This window comes from Balaenoptera physalus (genome assembly GCF_965194825.1).
Source record: "Balaenoptera physalus genome assembly, chromosome: 12".
Taxonomy (NCBI): Eukaryota; Metazoa; Chordata; class Mammalia; order Artiodactyla; family Balaenopteridae; genus Balaenoptera; species Balaenoptera physalus.
The window spans coordinates 2,838,686-2,862,945 of record NC_138897.1 but is presented as its reverse complement, the minus strand read 5'-3'; the positions used below and the strand labels follow the sequence as shown (position 1 = coordinate 2,862,945).

Sequence of the window (24,260 nt, the reverse complement as noted above, 5' to 3'; positions counted from 1 at the left end):
ACTCGACAAAAAGCATCCAGAACTAGTCAACGGAGAACGCATAGTCTTGTATCAGGGTAACGCAAGACCGCATGTTCCTTTGATGACCAGGCAAAAACTGTCACAGCTTGGCTGGGAAGTTCTGATTCATCCGCCATATTCACCAGACGTTGCACCTTCAGGTTTCCATTTATTTTGATCTTTACAAAATTCTTGTAATAGAAAAAATTTCAATTCCCTGGAAGATTGTAAAAGGCACCTGCAACAGTTCTTTGCTCAAAAAGATAAAAAGTTTTAGGAAGATGGAATTATGAAGTTGCCTGAAAAATGGCAGAAGGTAGTAGAACAAAAGGGTGAATACGTTGTTCAATAAAGTTCTTGGTGAAAATGAAAAATGCATCTTTTATTTTTACTTAAAAACCAAAGGCACTTTTTGGCCAAACGCAATATTTAGCGTTGCAAAAGAATCTTCTGTATTTGATCATAAATCATGAACTCATTCATGATCAAATATGCTATTTCTTTGTTTTAACTATTTATCAGTTCCTTTCTATAGCATAAGAATTTACCATTTCCTCATTATTTTTATTTGCATTTTTTTATTAGTGATAACAGATCAGCTCAGACAATACTTATTGTAACTTCATTCCTTCTTTTCATGTTCTTTGAGTTAATTTTGGAGTCATTTGATCACACCTACTGTTACTTACACTTATAGCAGACTAAGTCTGCCCTGCTAATTCTTGATTTATATCATAGTACCTGTCTAGTTAGCGTTCTTGTCTCTCTTAGGCTATGATTTGTGTTCATATGGGACTGTTAGGATTTTCTGCAAGATTCAATCATAGTCATCAGTCATTTCAGTTATGGAAATTTCAGCTTTTTCCACAGTTGATCATATAGCCTCTGCTGTGGCAAAAGGTCTATAGTTTTTTATAGGTATGGTGTGCTGTCTAAATTGAAGCCTAGAAGGACATTAATATTTGGTACAATGTGGTTTCGAGGCCAAGCTGGACCGTTCTTGTTGTAATCTTCCTCCAGGATCGATCCGTGAGGAGAACGGTGTGCGATGGCACGTGTGTCCCTACTGCACCAAGGAGTTCCGCAAGCCCAGCGACCTGGTGCGCCACATACGCATCCACACCCACGAGAAGCCCTTCAAGTGCCCACAATGCTTCCGGGCCTTCGCCGTGAAGAGCACGCTGACGGCCCACGTCAAAACGCACACGGGCATCAAGGCGTTCAAGTGCCAGTGCTGCATGAAGAGCTTCTCCACCTCGGGAAGCCTCAAGGTGCACATTCGCCTGCACACAGGTACGGGGGGCCCTCCCGCCGCAGGTGGTTCACAGCGGGGTCTGCGGTCACGGCTGAGCCTGTGGAGCACTTGTTGCTCTTTATTTTAACGAGCGTGACAGTGACCTTCTGTGGACTGGGCACACGGTACACGCTGTTGAGCAAAATCCACGTGACCTTGGTCCTCACGGCGCCGATGGCCTAAAGAGGGAGCGTTAAACTGTACCACTTACGAGTGAGGTTAGGAGTGCAGGGAGTGAGGAGGGAGACCGCTGTGGCTGACGGGATTCAGATGCAGCCCGGGAGGGCCTTCCCGAGGAGGAGGCCGGCATCGCCCCCGTGGGGCCTCTGGGTTTTAGCTGGCACACTTCAGGCTGGGAGTGTCTGTGCTGAGACCTTAATATCAATACCCACTGTACCTTTCAGATATTTTGTCATCAGTGTTAAGGCACAAGAACTTTCATATTCAGGCTCCAGTTCTGTTTATAGCAGTTTTATTGAGATATAATTCACAAATCATAAAATTCACTCTTTCAAAGTGTGCAGTTCAGAATTGTGCAACCCGTGCCACTATCTAATTTTCGAACATTTTTATCACCCCCAAAAGAAACCCTGCACCCATTAGCAGGAACTTCTCCTAACCCTTTGAGGTTCCTGGGCTGAGCTGAGCATGTGGATGAGTATTTGAAAAAGCTGAAATGAGACTGTTTTGATATATGCCTTTCTTTGGAATCTGCATTTTCATTTGCCAGTAAAATTGTAAGAAAAGGAAGTTTCCTTCAGAAAAGGGAAGTCATAGCAGAGGATTGTTAAGAGGATGTTATTACTGTCAGCAGCAGCAGCAGTGACATTATTATTTACAATCGAACAGCCACCATTTACTGCTCATTTACCAAATGCTGGGCACTGCTAAGTGCTATTCAAACACAAGTGTATAGAATCCCAGCAGCAAGCCTGGGGCCCCGTCGTTATTCCAGTTACAGACAGGATGATTTCAGAGAGGAGAGCAGCCTTACTCACGTTAGTGTCTTAAGGACTACTAGTTGTTTGAACATCGGTTTTACAATTTTAGGCTTTCTCCTGAAAATAGTAAATGCTCTTTTTTTTAACTTAAAATGCTCTTATTACCTGCCTTAACATCTGTAATGTGCACTGTATGCAAGCAAGGGAAAATAACTGTTAATTTATAATGTCCATGAAGTTATAAACATATGGCATGAAACAACAAATTGAGAATTCAGATCAGTATTAAAATACTAGAATTTTATGTTGGTGTTAACTGAGATGTATTTCTTTGGAATACTTTTACAGTCTATTTTGTTTTTTATCAGGAGTCAGACCTTTTGCTTGTCCCCACTGTGACAAGAAATTTCGAACCTCAGGCCACAGGAAGACTCACATTGCTTCTCACTTTAAACACACGGAGTTAAGAAAGATGAGGCACCAGCGTAAACCTGCAAAGGTTCGTGTTGGCAAGGCGAACGTTCCAGTCCCCGATATTCCTTTGCAGGAGCCGATCCTCATAACAGACGTAGGTAAGATTGTCCTCCCTTGGTACTTCGCAAAGGGCGTATGAACATTATGGTTTGCGTAGTTAGATAGTTGTATGTGTGGTGCCAGTGGAGTTGTTGTTAAGCATTGTTTTGCTTTATGGGCCAGCAAGTTTCACAGTTAAATTAAGATCCTGGTTCTGGCTCAGCTGCTGCTCAGATCATGTTCTCGGCAAGAGGGGAGTGCTGGTAAGTGAAGATGTTCATATGTGGGTCCTCACCGAGGAGGACTGTACCTCAGTGGACCTGTGGGGTGGGCGGGTGTCCTGAGTGGGGCACACAGCATGCTATGTCACTTACATGTTAGAAGCCCCGCGTGCTGTGTAACAGATCGTTATCTGGGCTGCTTTAACCTTTGGATTAAAAGGTAAATCTGCCAGCTTTCAAGTTCTTTTTAGGCTTGGTGTTGTTATGATCAAGGTAAAGTATGATTTTGTTAGCTAACTAAAAAGAAAACACTGTCTATGAGAATCTTCAGAAAAATGATTTTTGTAGGTCCTAAAATAAGATTAAAGGAAACTCATTAAGTTCTGTGCAAGAATTTACATTTTTATGCAGTTCTCCTATATTTCATCGTCTTAGGCGAGATAATCTAGTCTGTGAACGAAATTAATATCAAACAAAACATAGTTTAAAGTAAATAAAGCTTAAATGGTAAAAAACAGACTAATGTCAGCTAGAGTCCCCTAATAAGGTGATCAGTAGTCACGAGCTTTTATGTATCTAGGAGCGTAGCATCAAAATATATAAACCAAACACAGAAGAAAGGAGAAATATTCAAATTCTGAACCATAGTGAGAGACCCTCAATTAGATTGGTGTAAACACAGTGAGACTGAGGAGGGTTTGAAGCACACATATAAAAAGGGTGATTGAATGGCTTTAAAGCCTTGTACTCCAAAGTACACACTCTTTTAAATATGCATGAAATACAAGTTGATCACATTCGAGGGTATAGAGAAATTTCAGATTTTCAAAAATAGGTACTGTGAAGAATACAGTCTTTGATTACAGTTCAATGAAAACATAAATTAATAGAAAATAGCTATCTAAAGTTTCATTATATGGAAAAGTAAGACTCAAAACTGCAATTACGTCCTAGAAATGGGAACATTTTTATAAACAGTTGGATGGACCAAAGCTATTACCAGAAAAGACTGATAACAGCTTTTAAGAAGTATTTCTTACTGAAAAATAAGAATGAAAATAAATAAAATATATAACTCAAAAAGGTAGAAAAACAAAAAAGCAAGTAGCAAAAAGTAATAAGTATAATAATTTAAGATAGAAGACAAAATCCTAGTGAACATAATTTTACAATTTTTAAAAAGTTAACAGTAAAATAGATAGCTTGACACATCTCTAGTAAACTAAAGACCGAGAAAATATCTGTAATATTAGGAATGAGAGTCAAGCTGTAAGCATAGATACAGATGAGATAAAAATTGTTTGCAGATACTCTACAACTTTTTGCTCATACACTTGCAAATTTAGATGAAGTGGATTTTTTCTAGAATAATGTACTTATCAGACTTAACTCTAGAAGAAACGGGAAAACCCCCAAAGACAACAAGTTCAAGAGCATACTCCCCAAATACCAGCCTGCAGTGATTTTACGCATGATTTCTGCTAAGCTTCCTAGGAGCTGTGATTCTTAGGGTGTTTAATTGTTTAGGGTATAGACACTGATCGGAACTCCCATGGTAGGTTAGAACACTCTGATGTCCTTGTGCAGTTGTGGCAGCTCACAAAACAAAACAACAGACCAATTTCACTTAATGTCTCTAGGTTCTCAGTGATTTGTGTTATTCTTGAAATGCAAAAGAATCTCTAAAAGTTAGGACAGACTAAAAACTTACTTAGCAGCCCTAGAATTATCCTTCATGCTTGAGGGTAACCCTCAAATTACCAGTTTTTTCAGGTTGCCATGACTCAGGTTACACGCCTGTGGGTTTCTTGCCCTTAAGTTTACAAATCCTTAGTTGAGTTGAACTGGAGCCCTGATTCTCCAGACTTTTTCCGAGGTTAAAATGGAGAACATTGTGCTTTTAGCTTCACAGACACCTGTATCTTAGACTAAATTAGTGGAAGCAGAATTCTCCTTTGTTCTAGGCTGAGTGGGACACATGGGGGAAGTGATTCATAGAGCTGGCTTCACATTGTAAAATGTAAAATATTTAAATATTTATTTTACACTTCGTCGTTATTTGTATTTGTGTCTGTCTCTTCTCTCAGAATCTGAGCTCCTTGGGGGCTATGTAGAAAAAATGTGACTCTAATTATGTTTGGGGGACAGATCTTGATAAAAACATGCCAGAGAGGGTTTAGCATAGATTGGTTACAATTATTTGACTTAACTGGGAGATGAGATGTTCCAGTCCAGTCTGGTTACTTGAAGCTCAGTACCTTTTACACTAATTACTGTCACTTAGGAAAGTATTAGAATGCATCAGAAAATACTACAGCAAGTAACTTAATCTCTGCGTATTAAGGGAGCATTGTTGGATGGAATAGTCCCATATAGTTGTGCAATTCTAAAAACTTCCAGAGCTGCGTGGGAACTTAAAAATAGTCTTTCCCAAACTTGCCTACATTCCTCACTCTTCATTTTTACAGATGTAAAAAGTGGGCCCTAGAGAGGGTTCTAACATTGCTTTTAGGTTCTACAACTAGAGCTCATGGTAGAACTAGAACCTGGGTCTTCAGACGTCTGGGTCAGGGTGTGGTCAGTAAAGTTCACTTCCTCCCACACCCGTCAGCCTTGCGCCCCCGGCGCAGGAGTGTGGAGGAGCCGCCAGGGGCCCAGGTGGCCACTGGACCTTGGCATCGAGCACCACTAGTCTTTACTGAACACAGATACCGTGCAGTAGTTCATTGCACTTGCGGCTGTTTTCACTAGACATGTGGTATACTGTACTCTAAATGCTTTCTCTTCTAAATTCAAGAACTAAGTTTAAATAAAACAGTGTGCAGACTGGGGAAGTATTGGAGTCAGGGTGATCGTAATATTTTGATCTGTAGCTGCTTCTGGATTTTCAAATCATATGTGTATATTGACATATCTATGTTTTTAAAAAAGAAATCACTGTGTTTTCTATATATGACTGTGCATATGTGTGAGTGTGTGTAATGGTGTATGCTGCCACCATTTTTGCGGAGCATAGATGTTTGGAAAATATTTTCTTCGAAGTGAGCCAGGCTTTGGTTATCTATTATTTTTTTAATTTATTTATTTTAAATTAAAAGTGGGCTTTTGTTTTGTTTTTAATTAATTAATTAGTTAATTATTTACTTACTTATTTGGTTGCACCGGGTCTTAGTTGCAGCAGGCGGGCTCCTTAGCTGTGGCTCATGGGCTCCTTAGTTGAAGCTCGCCAGATCCTTAGTTGCAGCTCGCCAGATCCTTAGTTGCAGCATGCAAACTCTTAGTTGCGGCATGCAGGATCTAGTTCCCTGACCAGGGATTGAACCCCGGGCCCCCTGCGTTGGGAGCGCAGAGCCTTGACCACTGCGCCACCAGGGAAGTCCCTGGTTATCTATTATTTTAAACCTCAGCGCTGTACTGATTGATCTTCCAAGTTTATATTCATGTTTTAATCATATTGATATCAGTGCATTTATCTTGCTTTTTCTTTCACATATTTGTCTAACCTAGTATACCAAATTTATTGTATATGTTATGTGTGATATAATGTGTTATGTTTGTCATCATTTTGTTCTTTTGTGGTTTATGGTAGCTCTTGTAAGACTAAGTTGTATTTTCCCCAAGCACCATAACAAGATAAAGCTTTTTCTTCTGTTAGTATAGAAGGAATTTTAGGAAGTTTTAAGGACATCTCTAGTTTGTTTTTGAGGCATATTAGCTGAAATGTATCCATGCCTTTCTTTAAGATTAGTAGTTTCCTTAAAATAAAATACACACATATATATATATAAAGGGACTGATGGTCTAGTAGAAATGACATAATGAGGCCAAGACCTTAGGGGTTTTATGTATGTTTAATTCACCTTTAATTTTTTTCTTCAAAGATTACGACCTTATAATTAGCCTAGCTTTTTAACAGAACTTTGTAAAATTATTAGACGTGAAAAATAAAGCATCGGAAAAATGAAGCCTGTTATTTCACTTTCTGAGGAGCTCAAGGTGGGACCCCTAACCTCACCCCCAAAGATCACAGAATCATCTGGGGTTCTGTTTAAAAATAACTATGCCTGGATGCTGCCCAGAGGCTGTAACTCTGTGTCTAGCGGGGAGACACTAAGGTAACAGCTGTATGTACTAGCTTGTTTACTGCAGCCCTGCGGTGGTGTGCAGGTAGAAACAGGCAGAATGTCCGCCAGAGGTGCATTAAGGGAGCTGGGTACACTGGTACAGTGGAGTTCCTTGCCGGCATCCGAAGGGTGATGGGAATGATGTCATATGTAATGACTTGGAGAGTTAAGTATATGTATGAAGTAGGAACAGATAGTTCCAGAACAGTGTGTATGGTTGATCCCACTTATGTTTTCACATTACAGACTCTTCTGTTAGAGTGGATACTAAACCGTTCATTATGGTTGTCTCTGAGGGGTGTTACTGGGCACGTTCTTTTGTTTTTCTTTTTATGATCTTGTGAATTATTTGAGAAAGGGCCAGAGGACTTGCACAAGAGCGTATTGGCAAGGGATTGGATAAAGGGATTCTGTTCGTGGAGGGCAGGTGGGACTGGGGAGGAAGCGAAGACAGACTGGGAGACAGAGATGGGCCGGGACAGGAGGCTAGAGCTCCTCGGATTCAGAATGGTCCTGAGGAGCCAGAGCTTCAAGGCAAGCCGTTCGACCACAGACCTACTGTTTCGGAAAAGAAAGGAGTAACTAAACATTCTGCTTATGGGACCTGTTTATGACGGAGAACTTGTTTGCTGTGGAACGTAGGTTCCAGAAGCCACAGGAGAAAGAGCTGGAAGAACAGTGGGGCTGGAGGGGGGACCCTGCACCAGAATGGGGGTGACTTGGAGAGGAGGGACGTCTGTGGGCCTTACAGGGCTCACAGCTTCAAGGCCTGGCACGGACAGCCAGTCTGAAGTCTCCCGGTAGATTCTGGCGTCAGGCTGCTTCAGTGCAGGCTGGAAGTCAGGGCCTGTTGTGGCAGACGGGTGGGGAGCTCTCTGAAGGTGCTAAATCGGGTGCAGCCTGGAGCCTTAGGGGTGCAGCCCGGCTCTGCCGTCTGACAAGCTTTGTGTCTGCACTGCAGGCTAGGGAGGTGCTCACCTGGAACCCCGCTTTGCTAACTGACCTCAGGTCTGACCGGGAGGCAGTGAACCCCTGCACAGCCATGCCCCCAGCACCCAATATGGCTTTTTTTTTTTTTTTGATGTGGGAAATGGCAAAAGCAATACTTTTGTTTTCTTATTTGTGAATATCTTATTTTTTTCCCTATGTAACAGATACGAGACAACTATAGGAGGGCTTTTTACTTTTTAAAAATTACCTTGTGAATTTCATTTACTTTACCTACTTTCACGAATTTATACAATTTATATAAATAATTTATATAACTAATTGCTTAAAATTATTTCACTTTCCTGTGTTGCTTTTTAATGTATATCTTGTCTGATGAAGTCTATAAAATTAATTTCTCACATTTGTATATTTGTACAGTTCATTTTAATTGTGGGAGGAGAGTTTTAAATTTTTTTATTGGTGTTTTTCTTAGAAATCACTCATTCCGTTAAGTTCAGCAATGAACAAGAAAATGGCTTATCAGATATTACTTGGAGCTTACAGTTTTAATTAAGTGGTACTTTATGCTAATAGTTACTGAACCTGTTTGCATAAGATACCGGGGAACTGTGCCTAACAGTTGCTGTTATGTGTTGCCTGTGGACCTTCCTTGTAGAGCATTTGAGGTTCACAGTTTCACAAGCTTCGCAGTGACCAGAGGCGCCACCCTTTTTGGCTGCCAGTTTGGAAAATACTCACTTGAGTTTTCTGTTCTCTTCATAGAATCTAACATGATTCCCTGAAAGTAGATGTCCAATAAAGGTTGACCGTCAGACCGTGAATCAACGATCTTGGTTGGAATTTGTGCGTGCTTCTTTCCTTCCCTTCTTTCTCTGATTTTGTAAACACTGAGAACAGGATCATTAATATATTCGATCGTATCTACGTGTCCTACTTGGCCAGTGCTCTTTGGCTCGGGGCTACATCCGTGACCATGGGGCAGGCCCCAGGCTCCAGAAGCTCTAGCCCAGGGAGTGGGGAAAGAGGAAAGAGAACCAGCAGCGATAAGTGCTGGGACAGAAATGAGTCAGCGTGGAGGTGGGAAAGTGAGGCTCGTTAAGGATCACATCACGAAGCTGCCTGGGTAGGAGCTGGCGGTGGGTGTGGAGGGAGGTGGGGACCCGTGCCAGGAGGCCGAGCCGGGTGGTCGCAGTGGCCCCGTTCTCGGTGGCAGACCACGGGAGGCGGTTGAGCAGATTGCCGTTAGGGTCCCAGCTCACTGTGGCAGGGACCTTCTTCTGTTGTTGGTGATACGAGAAGGCAGAGCAGAACATTCAGGAGGCTGGTCTAGGTGCGTGTCTGACACAGAGCCACGCAGAAGAGTGAACGTGCGTCTGGGTTCGGGAATCGGCCCTTGTACGGCCATCTTGCCTCTGAGCACCAGGCGTGTTAGCCTGTCTGCCGCAGACTTATTAGCACGTGTGTCCTGGGGAAGGTGGTGGGGTGGACTGAAGGACTGAAGTTTTCTCTTCTTGAGCGCGAGAGAGGAGTTGTTGGGAAAAAGCAGGGCGATGCCGTGAAGGGTAGAGCGATGCTGGAGCGCCCGGAGGGAGGGCCTTTGCGAGGTCCCCACGCAGCTCCCCAGTCCTGAATCCTCGTGAAATGGGAGAAGGTTTGGCAGCTCATTGAGTGTGTGCCCTGTGGATTGTACACACATCACAAGGGAGGTTCTGTTATTTTTTTTAATTTTTTTATTTTTTGGCCGTGTCACACAATGTGTGGGATCTTAGCTCCCCAACCAGGATCGAACCTGTGCCCCCTGCCTTGGGAGGGCAGAGTCTTAACCACTGGACCGCCAGGGAAGTCCCACAAGGGAGGTTCTGAATTCTCTTTGAAAAGTAAATGAGCTTCTCATGCAGCATCGGGAAGTGCGGGTCCGTTCAGTTACGTCTCACATGCGACGAGTGAAGCAATTTCTATTTCTATGTCGAATCCTCTCCAGCTTTGCCGTCTTTCCCCCCGTTGTTCGAGAATGGTGGCAGTGGAAATAGAAACGAGGAAACAAGTTTAAGAACACTGGAGAAGTGGGATCTCCAGGACTGGCAAATGGCAAACGTGACGAGCGGCTCCAAGAGTCTGAAATCCCTGGCCCCCGCACGACTAGGAGGATGGGGTTCCTTACATACAACTAGGAGAGTTGGGAGGAACAAGCAGGTTTTAGGGGACAGGATTGAGCCGTAACCCGCACTGTTAGGGACAGTCTGGACAGCAGTGTGTGAGGAGGTAGGTGCCTGTTGGTAATCATCGCAGGGAAGTGAATGGCACAGCCGAGGGAGCAGGGAGCGTGGCCAGTCCAGAGTCTTGGCTGATAGCTGCATTGTCTGGGAGAGAGGAGGAACAGCCCAGGTAGAACTGACAGTGTACGTCTTCCTCTTGTTGTTCCAGGTAAACATTAAGTAATTCAGAGGGTTCAAATGTATGTTTGTCCTGAATTTCATAAATAATTCAGTTGCTTGATCAAGACATACTTATTACACGGTCAACGTAAGGGCATTCTTTATTCATTGAAAGTATCTAAAACCTGAAATATTTAAGGTTGTAATTTTGCTGTTTACAGATTTTCTTTTAATAAAATTTCTATGAAAACCCTGACTTTCTTAGAACAAAAGATCATGTTGGAATCATTTCTGTCTTGAATTTGTTATAGTACCTAGGGTACAGTCTTCATACTGAACAAATAAGGGACTTAAAAACTCTGATTAACCTAAATGTTGATGTAGTTGTATAAATTGCATGCCAACAGATGCTCATATAGAAAGTTAAATGTAGAAATCCATGAAAAATTGGCGCTAGAACAAAGAGAAGTAATTGTGACAATATAAATGTTCCTTATGTCGAAAAGAATATCTATCTTATATTAACTCTATTAAGTGTTTCCTGATAGGTGCTCTTTAAATAGCGAGTTCCTAACGCAAATTAAAATAGCAATTAGTCGCAACATTGGAATCTAGCTCCTCAGGATTTTTTATCTTCTGGGTAAAGCAGATGCCGTTTGACATTTATTAGTAGCATTGACAGTGAATTATTCCTGATTTTCTTTTGGTTTGTAGGTCTTATCCAGCCCATTCCAAGAAACCAGCTTTTTCAAAGTTATTTTAATAATAATTTTGTAAATGAAGCAGATAGACCATACAAGTGTTTTTACTGTCATCGTGCCTATAAAAAATCTTGCCATCTTAAACAACACATCAGGTAAGGTAACGTAGATTCAGAGATGGAAATTTATAGTTACAGTGATTTAGTGATCTGGTGACTTGTGGAAATACTAAGAATGGTAGTGTTAGCTTTTGTTATTTAAAATGTCACTTTTGACCCCAGAATATTTACTGATAATTGATATTTTCATTCTTCAGTGTCTTGACCAAAATGTTTTACCCACAAACCGCCACTGAATTTTATTTACACTCCTATTATATTTCAGTATTTGCAATCTCTGGGACATGTCAGAGAAGTATGTGGTTTGTTTCATTAGGATTATGCTCTTTCACAGTTTTTCGGCTGTATTCATCAGGTGCTAGCAACAGTGAAAAGGAAGTATTGATAGAAACCTGATCACGAGAGACAGTGAGGGGTCATGAGAAGAGGACAGAACGTAGAAGAGGGTGTGGGGTCTGGTTTTGTGTCGGTTGCACGCGAGCCCCAGGACTTCAGATGAGTCACCTGAGCGCTGAGTCTCAGGTCCCGTTGTGGGGACGTGAGAGCTGAGTCTCTGCTGCTGAGCTCAGCAAAGGGGTGGCCAAGGGAGATAATTACTAGAGTGCGTTCTAAATTAGGAAGCAGTGTGAAAGCGTAAGACGCTTATTCATTACCATTTTTATTCTTTTTAGATCACATACAGGTGAAAAGCCTTTTAAATGTTCTCAGTGTGGAAGAGGCTTTGTTTCTGCAGGAGTGCTCAAAGCACACGTCCGAACGCACACTGGACTTAAATCTTTCAAGTGTCTGATATGTAATGGAGCTTTCACTACTGGTGGTAGCTTACGGCGACATATGGGCATCCATAACGACCTTCGTCCCTATATGTGTCCCTATTGCCAGAAAACATTTAAGACCTCACTAAATTGCAAAAAGCACATGAAAACCCATAGGTAGGTATAATTCTGATGGTCACTTTTTAACAATCCTTATAATTCCTAGATGATGGTGGGGAGCATTTTGAAGAAATAGTTGTCTTTGTTTCCTTTATTATTACTTCTAGCGGGAGGTGTATGAGCTAAAGAAACTTCTGCATCAGTGTTTAATGACCTATTGAGAGCCATAGACTAAAGCACATCATTTGTATTTTTAATGTAGTGTTGAAGTAGTCAGTGTTGGCCTAAATGCTTTCTAAACTCTCTTAAAACTGATAATCAGTAGTAGATAAAATGCTAGATAGACAGTGTCTACTATAATGAGGTAATGAAGATTTCAAAAAAGAAAATCTTGGTCAACTCTGTGATCTCTAGGCATATCATTAGTGTTATCTGAATGGTAATTATTGTAGGTTGTTGACAGAAAGAAAATATGTTTTAGCTAACACATAAATCCATCATTAAAGCTAACTTAGATTTTTGATTGCTTAGAGGGCTGCCTCATCTGTAAGTGGAGGTGACCCAAAGAGCCCTTACAGAGACACATTTCTGACTGTGTCTGGAGCTTATTCAGTGGTGCTTCTGTGAAGCCACAGAATTCTGTATTGTAATGGAAAGCCTGGACAAGGTGACCACGACCACCTCCTAGGAGACTTTGAAAACAAGAGTTACCAGGCTTACCAGGAAAGAATATTAGCCTTCTGCCCTAGAATGTTTACCTTTGAGCCGTATTTTAACCGGGATGTCTGTGTCCAGGTATTACCTACCAAACAAAACTCCCAACTGTTAGAATAAGGTAACTCTGAGAAAGAGTGTTTTGGTTTTATCCCTCTGGATGCCAAAGCACACTTGACAGAATTGACTGTCCTCGATTTTGGCACAGTTGATTGTGTAGCCGAGGAGTTTAAGTGCTTCTCGAGACCATCTAGGGAATATGAGATTGGTGGTGTCAGTTGGGGGACGCTTGCCAATCATATATCCAGTTATACTTGGCTGCATTTTATGGAGGAAGTTCTATGCTTCACACGCATTCAGGAACTGGGGAATTCACGGGGGCGGAGACGCTCAGAGTGCGTGCTCCTGCTCCCCGTAGCAGGATTGCCTAAGAGCGGTGCCCTGCTAAGAGAAGTGGGGCGTGGTCACGGCTTGCCCAGAGCATGGTGAATTGTGCCTCTCTCTGCAAGGCGCCTGGCTTTCACGGTGTACTTTTGTGGTAGTGTTGGGAGTGCAGCTCACAGGCTCAGAGGCCAGTGGTGTGATTTCTGGGAAGAGGGTCAGCTGCTTTCAGCCAGGTCATCTCTGTCAGTGGGGTGTTGCCTTGGCCACTGCTTGTCCAGGGTTCCGCTGAGGGACGCGAGCCACGCTTATGCCAGGGGAGAGTGTGCGTGACTTTCAGGTGGCAGCGTAAGGACGGGTAGGTCTGTCATTGCAGAGTTGGGGGTTTATCTTACAGATGGCGTGTACTTTGAACCTGCCTGCAAGCAGGCAGCAGCTCCAGTCGTTTGATCCCTTTGTTTGAAGTCTTGGAAATTCCTAAAAGGCCATATACACTTACATTAAAAATAAAAAGTCTCTGTAGTAAGAGTTGTGAAAACACCCAGGCAAACGAACAGAAAACAAGGCTCCACCAGTCACGACAGAGGGCACATTTCCTCTCCTTCGGGGTGGTGGAGGGGACCCCGTGAGCCCATCGCACCACTGCACAGTCACCCTGTGGTGGAGGTGTGACAGTGCGTGTTCTTTCCTTTGCTGCTTTTCAGTACATTTTTGTTACCCCCCTCCTCAGTAAAAGTAGTTGAGAAGTGACTGTTTTTGATACCAGAAAATGAAGAGGGAAGGCTTTTGGAGCTCAGAATGGAATCCTGAATCGGCAGATTCACGTGATTCTGGCATCCAGCGTCGGGTAGAGCTTGTGTGAGTCTGACTGGAGTAGCCCCTTCATGGCTGAGATACTGCACAGCCTGTTAATCAGATCATTGTTTGACCTGGGGTTTTTTGTTTGTTTTTTCCCCAGTTTTTTTGATTCATTCACTGAATTCATTGTTCATTTTTCTCTTTGAAAGAGAAATTGTTGGCCTTGATGAAAATATGCTGGGTATGTTTTGTACACGTGAAAGTAATATTAACAGGACTAATGATCTTGCAGAAAACCATCGCGGCCACATGCCTCGTGGTCCAGGTCCTGCAGCCTGTGGCCCACTGGCCAGTGAGCCGCGCACGGCCTGGCAGGCTGCAGGAGGGCCCCGTCTCTCCCGCGCGTGTGTGTAGCGCTGAAGGCAGCCTGTCAGGGCGCTGCCTCATCTCGTGCACTTCTTGTTTTGAACACCTCAGCTCATCGCAGAATTTGAATTGGGAGAGTTGAGCTTTGAAACGTGGCATCTTTTGTATCGTTCAGACTTTGAAAAATCCTTGTTGCCTTCAGGCCCCTATAGTCTGTGAAAGCGCTTAGCAATAAGGGCACGTGGGTTTTCTTTCAGATTATTTGTAGTGTTTAACTCTCAACTTGATTGCCGCCGCGACTTCAAAGTGAAACAGTTTAAAATGAAAACTGTCACTGAATAAATCGCACCTCGCGTGCCCGCGGTGTTTGACAGCAGCTGACGCTGCGGACTGTTGTCCATTTTTTGAAGATTTGAGCTTGCCCAGCAGCTCCGGCAGCACCAGCAGGCCTGCCCGATAGATGACGGCGCCGTGGACCAGCAGGGCATGCACGTGCCCACCCAGGTGCAGGTGGAGATTGAGAACGCCGCGCTGCAGCCGACCGCTGAGGCCGTGGCCGACAACCCCGGGGCTGTGCTGGACCTGGGGCCGCCTGCCGGCGTGGAGGCGGGGCTCGGCCAGCAGATGGCGGGTCAGCCTTTGGAAGCAGATGAAGGTGAGCGGTTCAGGGCTTTTAACTCTCAGGAGTTTTGCAGCCCTTCGTACTCCAGTCCCCGCTGGCCCTCTCGTCTCTGACCTTTTAAAGCGCAGTTTGTGCCATGTGTCTGAGCGTGAGAGAGTCTGCGGTGCCTTTAGAATGGTAGAAACGGGACCTTTCGATACGCGCTGCTTGTCACCCATTTTCACCCCTGAGCCTACTGCGAGAGAGTCTTTGGTTTTCACTGAGCGCCCATCTGCGTGATCACGCGTGTCCTGGTGCGCGGCTCCGGGACTTGCCAGCGTGAGGCCGTGGGCTGGGTGCTGCTGGCTGCGGGAGCTGAGGCCCCTCGGCCAGCGCGCTGCCTCCTGCGGGGAGGCCTCGCTGCAGAAAGACGCCGGCTCACCGGGGGGACGGTGAGCTCAGTGACAGAGTCGGCTCAGGCTTCCGGCCTCCTGCGGCCTGACAGACGGTTGGCCGGTCAGCTTGCTGTTTGCTTTATGGGCGTCCCAAGAAGTATTTGGTCTGTGAGCAGGGTTTTGTACTTTTTAACCCAACGTATGTAAGTTTGTACCCTCTGTATGAATTGTCTTCCTACTGTCTTTTCCAAACAAGGAGGCTGCTTTTTGGAAACTCACCGAAGCATCCTTTTGGACAGGTTGGTAGATGTGGAGTGGCTTCCGGGTTTACGAATCTCCCGCCCTCGTCTGTGCTTCTTGTCTTCAGACAGGCTTGTGGTCCAGCAGCGCACCCTGGAGGGGCACGTGGGCCAGTACGAGCAGCAGGCCCCCCCGCCGCAGCCCTTCGAGCCAGCGGGCCTGTCACAGGGTCAGTGGCGGGCTTCCCTGCGGCTCTCCAGTGAGCTGCGCCTGGTTGGGTTTAACCTCACAGCAACCTTGAGTGTTTGTTTTAGTGCTCTGCTCAAATTTATGACCAGTTATCGAACCAGATAACCTCTTGCATGGGTAGCGTGTGTGTGTGTGTGTACACATGCACGCACACGCTATTTTGTAGTCTGTTCAGATTTTCCAGAAAGGGACTTTAATGACCATTCTACGCCTGGTTTCTAGCCAAGGAAAGGTAATTGAGTAGAAACTGGGACTTGTTTGTGGCTGGTGTGTCAGCCTGCCCTGCAAGGATGGGAGCTGAGCGTAGCCTCTTGCCTGTGAGCAGGTCACTTTAGAGCCTGCTGATAAAAACTAATAATCCTGATTCCCATTCAGAAAGTAGACATGTTCCTTTAAATACCTTTATTTGTAAAACCAACCTTTTTTGGTTTTGTGTGTGTGTGCAACTTTAGTATTTTTTGTAGAACTCATGTCTTCTAATTTATTTCAGGTTTTACAGTGACTGATGCATACAATCAACAGACTCAGTTTCCACCCGTCCAACAGTTACAAGATTCTAGCACACTGGAGTCTCAAGCCCTGTCCACGAGCTTCCATCAGCAGAACTTACTTCCGGTTCCTAGCTCTGATACCATTAATGTAGTGAGTATTGCAGAAGTCTCATCATTGAGCAGATTCTATCTTATTCTTCACTGTAATTATTTAAAATTTGCTTACTTAAGAGGGCATGTTAACTTGTTGCAACTTTAAGATTGCTGCATCACCTGTGAAAACCTCAATGTTTATCAGATAGGGCTTCTGTTCCCTTAAAACACTTTCGTTTTAAGATTCCATTCCCATGATGTGGCTTTACCTTTTTGGTTAAATGTCAGGAAAGTCAGGAGAGTGTAACTGACTTCAGTAACATCTGAAGGATATCACATTGCTTTAGCGAGAAAACCTAAGCATTTTAATTTGTGGAATCTTAAAAGAAACGTGTTAGAATGAAAATATAATGAAGGCTGACATACTAAAGATACATATTTAAATGCATCATTTAAAATTTTCATCTCTTATTCAAGTTGGAGGCATTTAAGTTTTTGTTTTGGTATTGATTTTGCCATTTTTGGAAATCTTTCAGTAGTGGTGAAAATGATTGGCAAATCAATTGTTTTCTTTCTCTCTTTTTTTTAATATTTACTTTAAAAATTTTTTTTGGGCTGTGTTGGGTCCTTGTTGCTGCGTGTGGCCTTTCTCTGGTTGCGGCGAGCAGGGGCTACTCTTGGTTGAGGTGCACGGGCTTCTCATCGCGGTGGCTTCTCTTGTTGCGGAGCACGGGCTCTAGGCGCGCGGGCTTCAGTAGTTGTGGCTCGCGGGCTCTAGGGCGCAGGCTCAGTAGTTGTGGCACACGGGGCTTAGTTGCTGCGCGGCATGTGCGATCCTCCTGGACCAGGGCTCGAACCCGTGTCCCCTGCGTTGGCAGGCAGAATTTGTAACCACTGCGCCACCAGGAAGTCCTTGTTTTCTCTCTTTAAAAGCCCCTGTGGGTAACTTTTGCCAAGTGGAGGACCTGGACCCTCCAGTGAAATTTTCAGAGCATGTTTTCCCAGCTCGAAGCTGCGTAATTGACAGTAGGCGCTGAATCTGGGTGGTGGGGGACGTGCCTCTCTGTGGCTTGCCTTCACTCGGCCCTCTGAGCAAGACTGCACACCCGCTCACTCGTGGCTTTTCGGGGCGGGTCCCGGAAGCCAGGGGAAACGCATGCACGCAGACAGGTTCTCCACTGTTCTGGCCTCTCCTGCGCCTGTCCCCCACGTCCTGAAGGTCAGCCTGCGCTCTGTCCGCTGAACATGGGTGTTTCCTGCAGATCTTTGCCCAGTCCCTGGGCTGCACCACCTGTGGCCGGAAAGTGTCGGGTTAAGGGGCTGCTGTCCCCAGGCCTGCTGCTCCTGGGCTGGGAACATGCTTTCTCCCCCTGTGATTTTGTGACAAGCGAGGGGACTTAGTATTTTAAGAAAGCAGGCCGTTTTGTTCACTCTCAGTAAGAGTAGAGCAGATGAAAGAGTAGTCTCTTAATATACATAAAAAATATGGAAAGATCAGTTTCATGCTTGGTTAAACTTCGTATTAAAGCAAGTTAATGGAAAATAAAATAAGTATTTCTTCAGTAAAATTGGTATAGATGATTTTTGTTATTAATTTGGCCCAAATGATTGCAACGACCTAATTGAGGTTTCTCCCTTTTAAATCCACATTTATGAGTGTTCTTATCCTTAGTTGTTAGGTGTTTGTATTCATTCATAGATGTTCAAGCAGTCCGCTCTGTGCTTCTGCTACGTTTTAGGCAAGTCGTTTGATTCAGGAGTCATCCCAGCAGGAGCTGGAGCTGCAGGCGCCACGTCCCCCGTTCCTGGAGGACAGCGAGGAGCAGAGCCGGCGCTCCTACAGGTACGCGCGCTCCTCTGGGTACGCGCGCTCCTCCGGGTACACACGCTCCTCTGGGTACGCACGCTCCTACAGATACGCATGCTCCTCCGGGTACGCACGCTCCTCCGGGTACGCGCACTCCTACAGATACGCACGCTCCTCCGGGTACGTGCGCTCCTCCGGGTGCGCGTGCTCCTCTGGGTACACACGCTCCTCCAGATACGCACGCTCCTCCAGGTATGCACGCTCCTACAGATACGCACGCTTCTCCAGGTATGCACACTCCTACAGATACACACGCTCCTCCGGGTACGCGCGCTCCTCCGGGTACGCGCACTCCTACAGATACACACGCTCCTCCAGGTATGCACGCTCCTACAGGTACACACGCTCCTCCAGGTACGCGCGCTCCAACAGGTATGTGCGCTCTTCCGGGTACGCGTGCTCCTCCGGGTACGCACGCTCAGACCGCAGCCTGTCCTGCTGCGCCCAGCGCCCACCTGCACCATTCCTGCAGCTTCACAAAAGCTCTGGGAAACAGGGTCTATTGTCACCCCCGTTTTATAAAGAAAGTATCTGAGTCCAAAGAGACTCACTTGCTAAAGCTTCTACAGCTGGTCAGTGACATGGGCGGGGTTTGGATGCAGCAGCCTGTGCCCGTAAACTACTCTGCTGTAGCTTTCTGTCCCCACTCTAGGCCACTGTTACCGTGTCTTCAGAGATAACTTGGATTTATATCGTGCCTTTTTGTCCAAGGCTCTTTGTGTGTTTCATATATAACCTCCTGTTACTTTAGTCACACTTCCATTTATTCCATTATTCATACTTGTTGAATAATGTTTAACTTGGGATTTTGCATCGGTATTTTTAAGTGAGATTAGTATAATATTTTCTTGTGATTCCTTTGTGGCATCTGCTTGGGCGTTCCTGGACTTCTGGCCATTCATTCATTCATTCCCCATTCGTTCATTCAACATTTATTAAGAACTTGCTGCTGTGTGCTGAGCTGTGTGCTCTGTGTACCTTCCTGTCACAGATTAAAACCTGGAAATGGAAAAAATAGGGAAATAAAATGGAATAAGCTTTCAGAATTTTAAAAAATTTTTTAATAATATGTGAATAGGAATTTTGAAATTTATAATTGTTTCATCCTTAATTTTAATATATTTCATAGCAACTGAGAGGAAAATAACACTACATATTTATATATTATTCAAAATAGCTCTAGTAACATCTGTTTGGTAAAGTATTTTATCAACTAAAGAGTATACGAACTGACATTTCCAAGTGTCTAGACTCAGAGGTGATTCTGACCCTAATGCAGCGGAAGGGTTCGCAGCGTCTTATGACTTGGTAAAGAAAATAGCACGTGATAAATTCCCTGTTATGTTTAAAGGAATAGTTCGTAGTTAATCAAATTTTATTTCTCCTGGAGGATTGCTATAGGTTTTACTAACTTTGAAATAATAAAATATGTTTAAGGGTACAGTCTGAGCAGAATTTGATCTAACAAGTTTTTCTTCCTAGTATTTCAGAGTTTTAAATGTTGGAGAGCATACCTGGTTTCTGTAACAGTTATGCCTGATTGTTTACTGATTGTTGGTGAAGAGTGTTTGCTTTTCTTCCCTTCTCAGGTGTTGCATTTGTGATCATGCTGTGAATTAACATGGTCTGTGTTGTGTGTATAGATGTGACTATTGCAACAAAGGCTTTAAGAAGTCCAGCCACTTGAAGCAGCACGTGCGGTCACACACCGGGGAGAAGCCCTACAAGTGCAAGCTCTGTGGACGTGGCTTCGTTTCCTCTGGGGTCCTCAAGTCCCACGAGAAGACACACACAGGTCATTGTCTGCCTCGCACTGGATGTAAACACAAGGAAAACCATACGTGATTCTAGAGCATATGAATTCTAGCGCATTTTCGTCACACCCCTCGGGCCCCCAGCCCCAGGCAACCACTGACCTGTTTCCTGTCCGTGTGGGTTTGCCTGTTCCGGGCTCTTCCTGTAAACGGAACCATACGACACGGTGCCCTTTGTCACTGGCTTCCCTCACTCAGCACGTGTTCAGGGTCCACCTGCGTTGTGGCGCGGGTCCCACTTATTTGTATAGCCGACTGGTAGTCCACTGTGTGGAGAGGCCGCGTTCTGCTTGTCCGCTGCTCAGCTGTTGGACAGCTGCGGTGTTGCCGTTTTCGGCCGTCAGGAGTAATCTTGGCCATGAACGTTTTGTGCGTCTCTGTGTGGATGCAAGTTTTCGCTTCTCTGTTTAGGAGTGGACTTGCTTGGTCATACGCTAGCTGTTTAAACCTTGGGGTTTACCAAACCAGAGTGGCCTTTCCAGAGTGGCCGCACCATTTTCCTTGTCCACCAGCAGTGATTTCACATCTTGTCAGGGCTTAGTATGGTCTGTCTGCTTCATTATGACCGTCCGTCTTCTTAAAATAACCTCTTCTTGAAAGACCCTCAATTCCTAAAAATTGGGGACCACAGCAAGTACATGCTCTTCGGTTTTGCAGCTTGTTGAGCGCATCTTTGCTTTGATTGCGTACGGTTTTCAGGTAACGAACGTGTTCTGACCCCGTCTCTGCTGTCGCAGGAGAAAAGGCGTTCAGCTGCAGCGTCTGCAACGCTTCCTTCACAACCAACGGCAGCCTCACCAGGCACACGGCCACGCACATGAGCATGAAGCCCTACAAGTGTCCGTTTTGCGAGCAGGGTTTCCGAACCACAGTTCATTGTAAAAAGCACATGAAGAGGCACCAGACAGTCCCCTCGGCTGGGTCAGCACCGGGAGAGGCAGAAGGAGGAGGTGTGGTCCCTTTGTTGATTCAGGTTTATCATAAGCCAATGCTGAAACTTAGTGATTAACTCATTTCAGAGGTGATTTGTACCAGTATATTAACTTATTTCATTTTCTGATTATGAAAGCAATCATAATTTGCTCTTTGAAAGAAAGATTCAGGGAAGCACGAAGAGGAAAACTTCTTACCTCACTGGTCACCAGGCACCAAAATACCAGCATCCCCGCACAGGGCAGGCTGTCGCCCATGCACGCACGTACGCACGCGTAGGTGGACCTGAATTCCCTATTAGGAAATCACGTTAAATGCAGTGTTGTCGTCGGTGTTTATTACAGGCGAATTTGAGATTAGTGAGCACGGATGTACATCAGTTCTAACAACTGCACGGGATTCCATTGTGTTTCATTACACAGTTTCCTGTTGCTGGACGCACAGTGGCTGCCCAGTGCTGCAGTGTAACAGGAAGAGCTGGTGGTCAGGGGGCTTTAACCCTCGACGCTGTGCTTATTCACCACGCACATTCTCATCTGATCGACACGAGATACCGTGAAGCTAACTTAAACGGTAGACGAGCTGATGGCCCCAATTCCCACACCAAGTATAGTAATCCCAGGAGGATTATTTTGTGCTTATGCTTTTTGTACCTATGAGATGATTTCTTTTTAGCAAGTTCCAGAGTGAAATTACAGTGACAGAACGTGCACCTTGCATATTCTGACACATGGCGCCAGTGCACAGCGTTTTAAATTTTTTAAACGACCTTGTTCCATACGCAGCGTGAGTTATGCTGTTGATAGTTTACATGGTGTCCCGGGGCCTGGGCTCCTGTCTGTGCTGCGGCCAGCACTGTGCGCCTCACGCCCTTGGCACTTGATGCTGGCAGAGTGAGCGTGCTGAGATGGGGGCGCGACTCGGAGGGCCATCGTCAGTTTTTAGTTCACTGTTTTGGTTCTGACCGCCGTCCATTTTGCTGTTTAGTGTTTCTGCTGTTTTTTAAAAAAATTTTTTAGCCATCTGTGGAATAATAAAGTCCCCCTGTCCCCCGTCCCCTGTCCCCAGCCAAACCTTTTTTTCCTTCTCAGTTACATTTTAACAGCAGCTTATTCTTTTTTTTAATGGATGTAAATATATCCTTACATTTCACTGAGAGAATACTTAAACATACATTTTTTTAAGTGTTTTTTTTCCTTTCAGTAAGTCTTTTTAATTGGTGGCTGTTGGCTAATTATCAGTTTGGTCTCTTCCTTTGGGCTGCTCATCTTCTTACGCTAATTCACTTTGCGCCCGTGTTGATAAATGAACGTCTGTGTGTATGAGTACTGTTGACTCGTGCGGACACTGACCCTGTCGGAGCCCACTGCCGGCCTGCTGGCAAGGCTGGCAGGAGACGGGCAGCCACGGCATCTGCCCTTGTCGGTGACCCCTCCCCCGAGGCATGGCCTTTCCGCCCTGACCAGCTTCTCAACAGACAGTGGTGGGGAAAAACCCTTTACCATCCCAAATATAGCCTCACTGAGTTGCTAATTTTAACCTTACATATTTAAGTTAAATGTTTAGTTTTAGTTCTGTTACAACTTAGTTTTTTTATTAGGATTTGATCCTTTTTCCTACATTTTGTTTAGAGATGGGTCTGGAGGAAGAGGAAGACAGTTCTGAAAGAAATGTGTCTAGAAAGGCTCGTCCCGAGGTCATCACCTTCACAGAGGAGGAGACGGCACAGCTGGCCAAGATTCGGCCGCAGGAAAGTGCCACTGTCTCAGAGCAGGTGCTGGTGCAGTCGGCCGCCGAGAAGGACCGCATCAGCGAGATGAAGGACAGGCAGGCAGAGCTGGAGGCCGAGCCCAAGCACGCCAACTGCTGCTCCTACTGCCCCAAGAGCTTCAAGAAGCCCAGCGACCTGGTCAGGTGCGGTGCAGGCCCCGCTGCCCCGGGGTGGACGTGTGGTCTGTGCGCTCCTCTGCAGCCCTTGCTGCGCTGTCTGAACCTGGTGCCTCTAGAGTGGCTCCTGCCTTTCTTGAGTTCTGGTTTCAGGCCCGTGTGCGCTTTGAGGCTTCCTTGCGAGCTCATTCAGCACGTTAGCTAGAAGTTTGCTTGCTCTGTGGGTTGCTTGTGCTTATTTCTGTGTGACGGTGGTAGCAGTAAAAGAGAATTAAAAATCATTTCCTGAGGCAGACGCGGCGCTGAGCCCAGCCTTGTAGGCGCACAGAACAGCAGTGGGTTCCTGCCCGCCCCGCTGGGCGACCGGTCCGTATGGCGCGAGGCTCGCTCGCACGCGGAGGTGGCCCGAGCGCTGGCGGTCGAGGCCACGTCAGACGCGAGGCGGTGATTGACGTGCGGTCTGGCGGAGTGGCGGCGGGCAGCCGGCAGCCGGGCTCCAGGAAAGAAGGCCGAAGTGCAGCGCTCTCTTACAGCGTTTGGAGGCTTCTCGTTTACGGTGCGGGGGGGCCGGGTGGGGGGCGCTCGTCTTTTGCCTCAGGAGGTGGAACTGCTGGCTGAGAGGTAGAGGGTGACTGAAGGGAGGAGCCGTCGGGATTTCAGGGCGGGTAGTAATAGAGCCGGCGGCTTCGGAAAGCCAAACGGGCGTCTTCCTGCCCCTCTGTCGCACAGAGCCCTGCACGTGACGGGAGGGCAGGCGGGCCGCCGAGAAGCTGCTAGGCTGGAAGTGCTCGTCGCGTGAGCGCAGCCAGCAACCCCTGCCCTTGTGTTCCTGCCGGCCGGGAAGGGACGTGTGCCAGCGAGACAGGGATGGGTAGACGGGCGAGGGGCCGTGGGCACGGCAGGCCGAGCTGGGTCGCGGGGCCGAGACGGCGTCGTGTCCCGGTGGGTGGGGAGGAGGAACGAGCTAAGAAGATGACGGCGTGACTCCGAGGCCGAGAGTGAGACGCTGGAACCTTCAGCTATGGAGAGGACCGGGCGGGGGCCACAGGGGAGCAGCGCGCTGGCTGTGGGGAGGGGCAGGGCCCCAGCGGGAGGCAGGGGCGCGAATCGTGGATGAGGGCGTCGTGCTGGGCAGCCCCGGGGGCGTCCTCTCCCGCTGTGAAGGCCTGCAGCGCGTGGCCGGCGGGTGGTGCTGACGAGCAGGCAGCCGGGCCAGCAGGTGAGCCCCGGAGGCGGGACTGCTGCTGACGCCTGCACCCGCCGTGAGGGGGCGAGGCGGCAGGTGCTCCTGGAAACCAGGAGCCTGCTGCGCCTGGC

At 46.1% G+C, this 24,260-nt stretch overlaps 1 protein-coding gene across 18 annotated transcripts in view; it reads left to right on the top strand.

Moving 5' to 3' along the window:
* ZNF236 (zinc finger protein 236) overlaps positions 1-24,260 on the top strand; it is a 98,735-nt gene that overhangs the window by 43,750 nt on the left and 30,725 nt on the right. For 15 of the 18 annotated variants that reach the window (XR_014251907.1, XM_082417739.1, XM_082417735.1 and 12 more), the window contains 11 exons: positions 1,021-1,293; positions 2,604-2,807; positions 11,134-11,275; positions 11,911-12,171; positions 14,784-15,028; positions 15,737-15,838; positions 16,349-16,500; positions 18,182-18,285; positions 19,953-20,104; positions 20,861-21,073; positions 22,688-22,970. Coding sequence is in view for 17 of the 18 variants with exons in the window: in XM_082417739.1 (XP_082273865.1) it covers positions 1,021-1,293; positions 2,604-2,807; positions 11,134-11,275; positions 11,911-12,171; positions 14,784-15,028; positions 15,737-15,838; positions 16,349-16,500; positions 18,182-18,285; positions 19,953-20,104; positions 20,861-21,073; positions 22,688-22,970 (2,131 nt within the window). In the remaining variant the exon portion in view is untranslated. The remainder of the gene's footprint in view (positions 1-1,020; positions 1,294-2,603; positions 2,808-11,133; positions 11,276-11,910; positions 12,172-14,783; positions 15,029-15,736; positions 15,839-16,348; positions 16,501-18,181; positions 18,286-19,952; positions 20,105-20,860; positions 21,074-22,687; positions 22,971-24,260) is intronic. The other 3 variants (XM_082417737.1, XM_082417725.1, XM_082417726.1) reach the window with 3 other exon arrangements.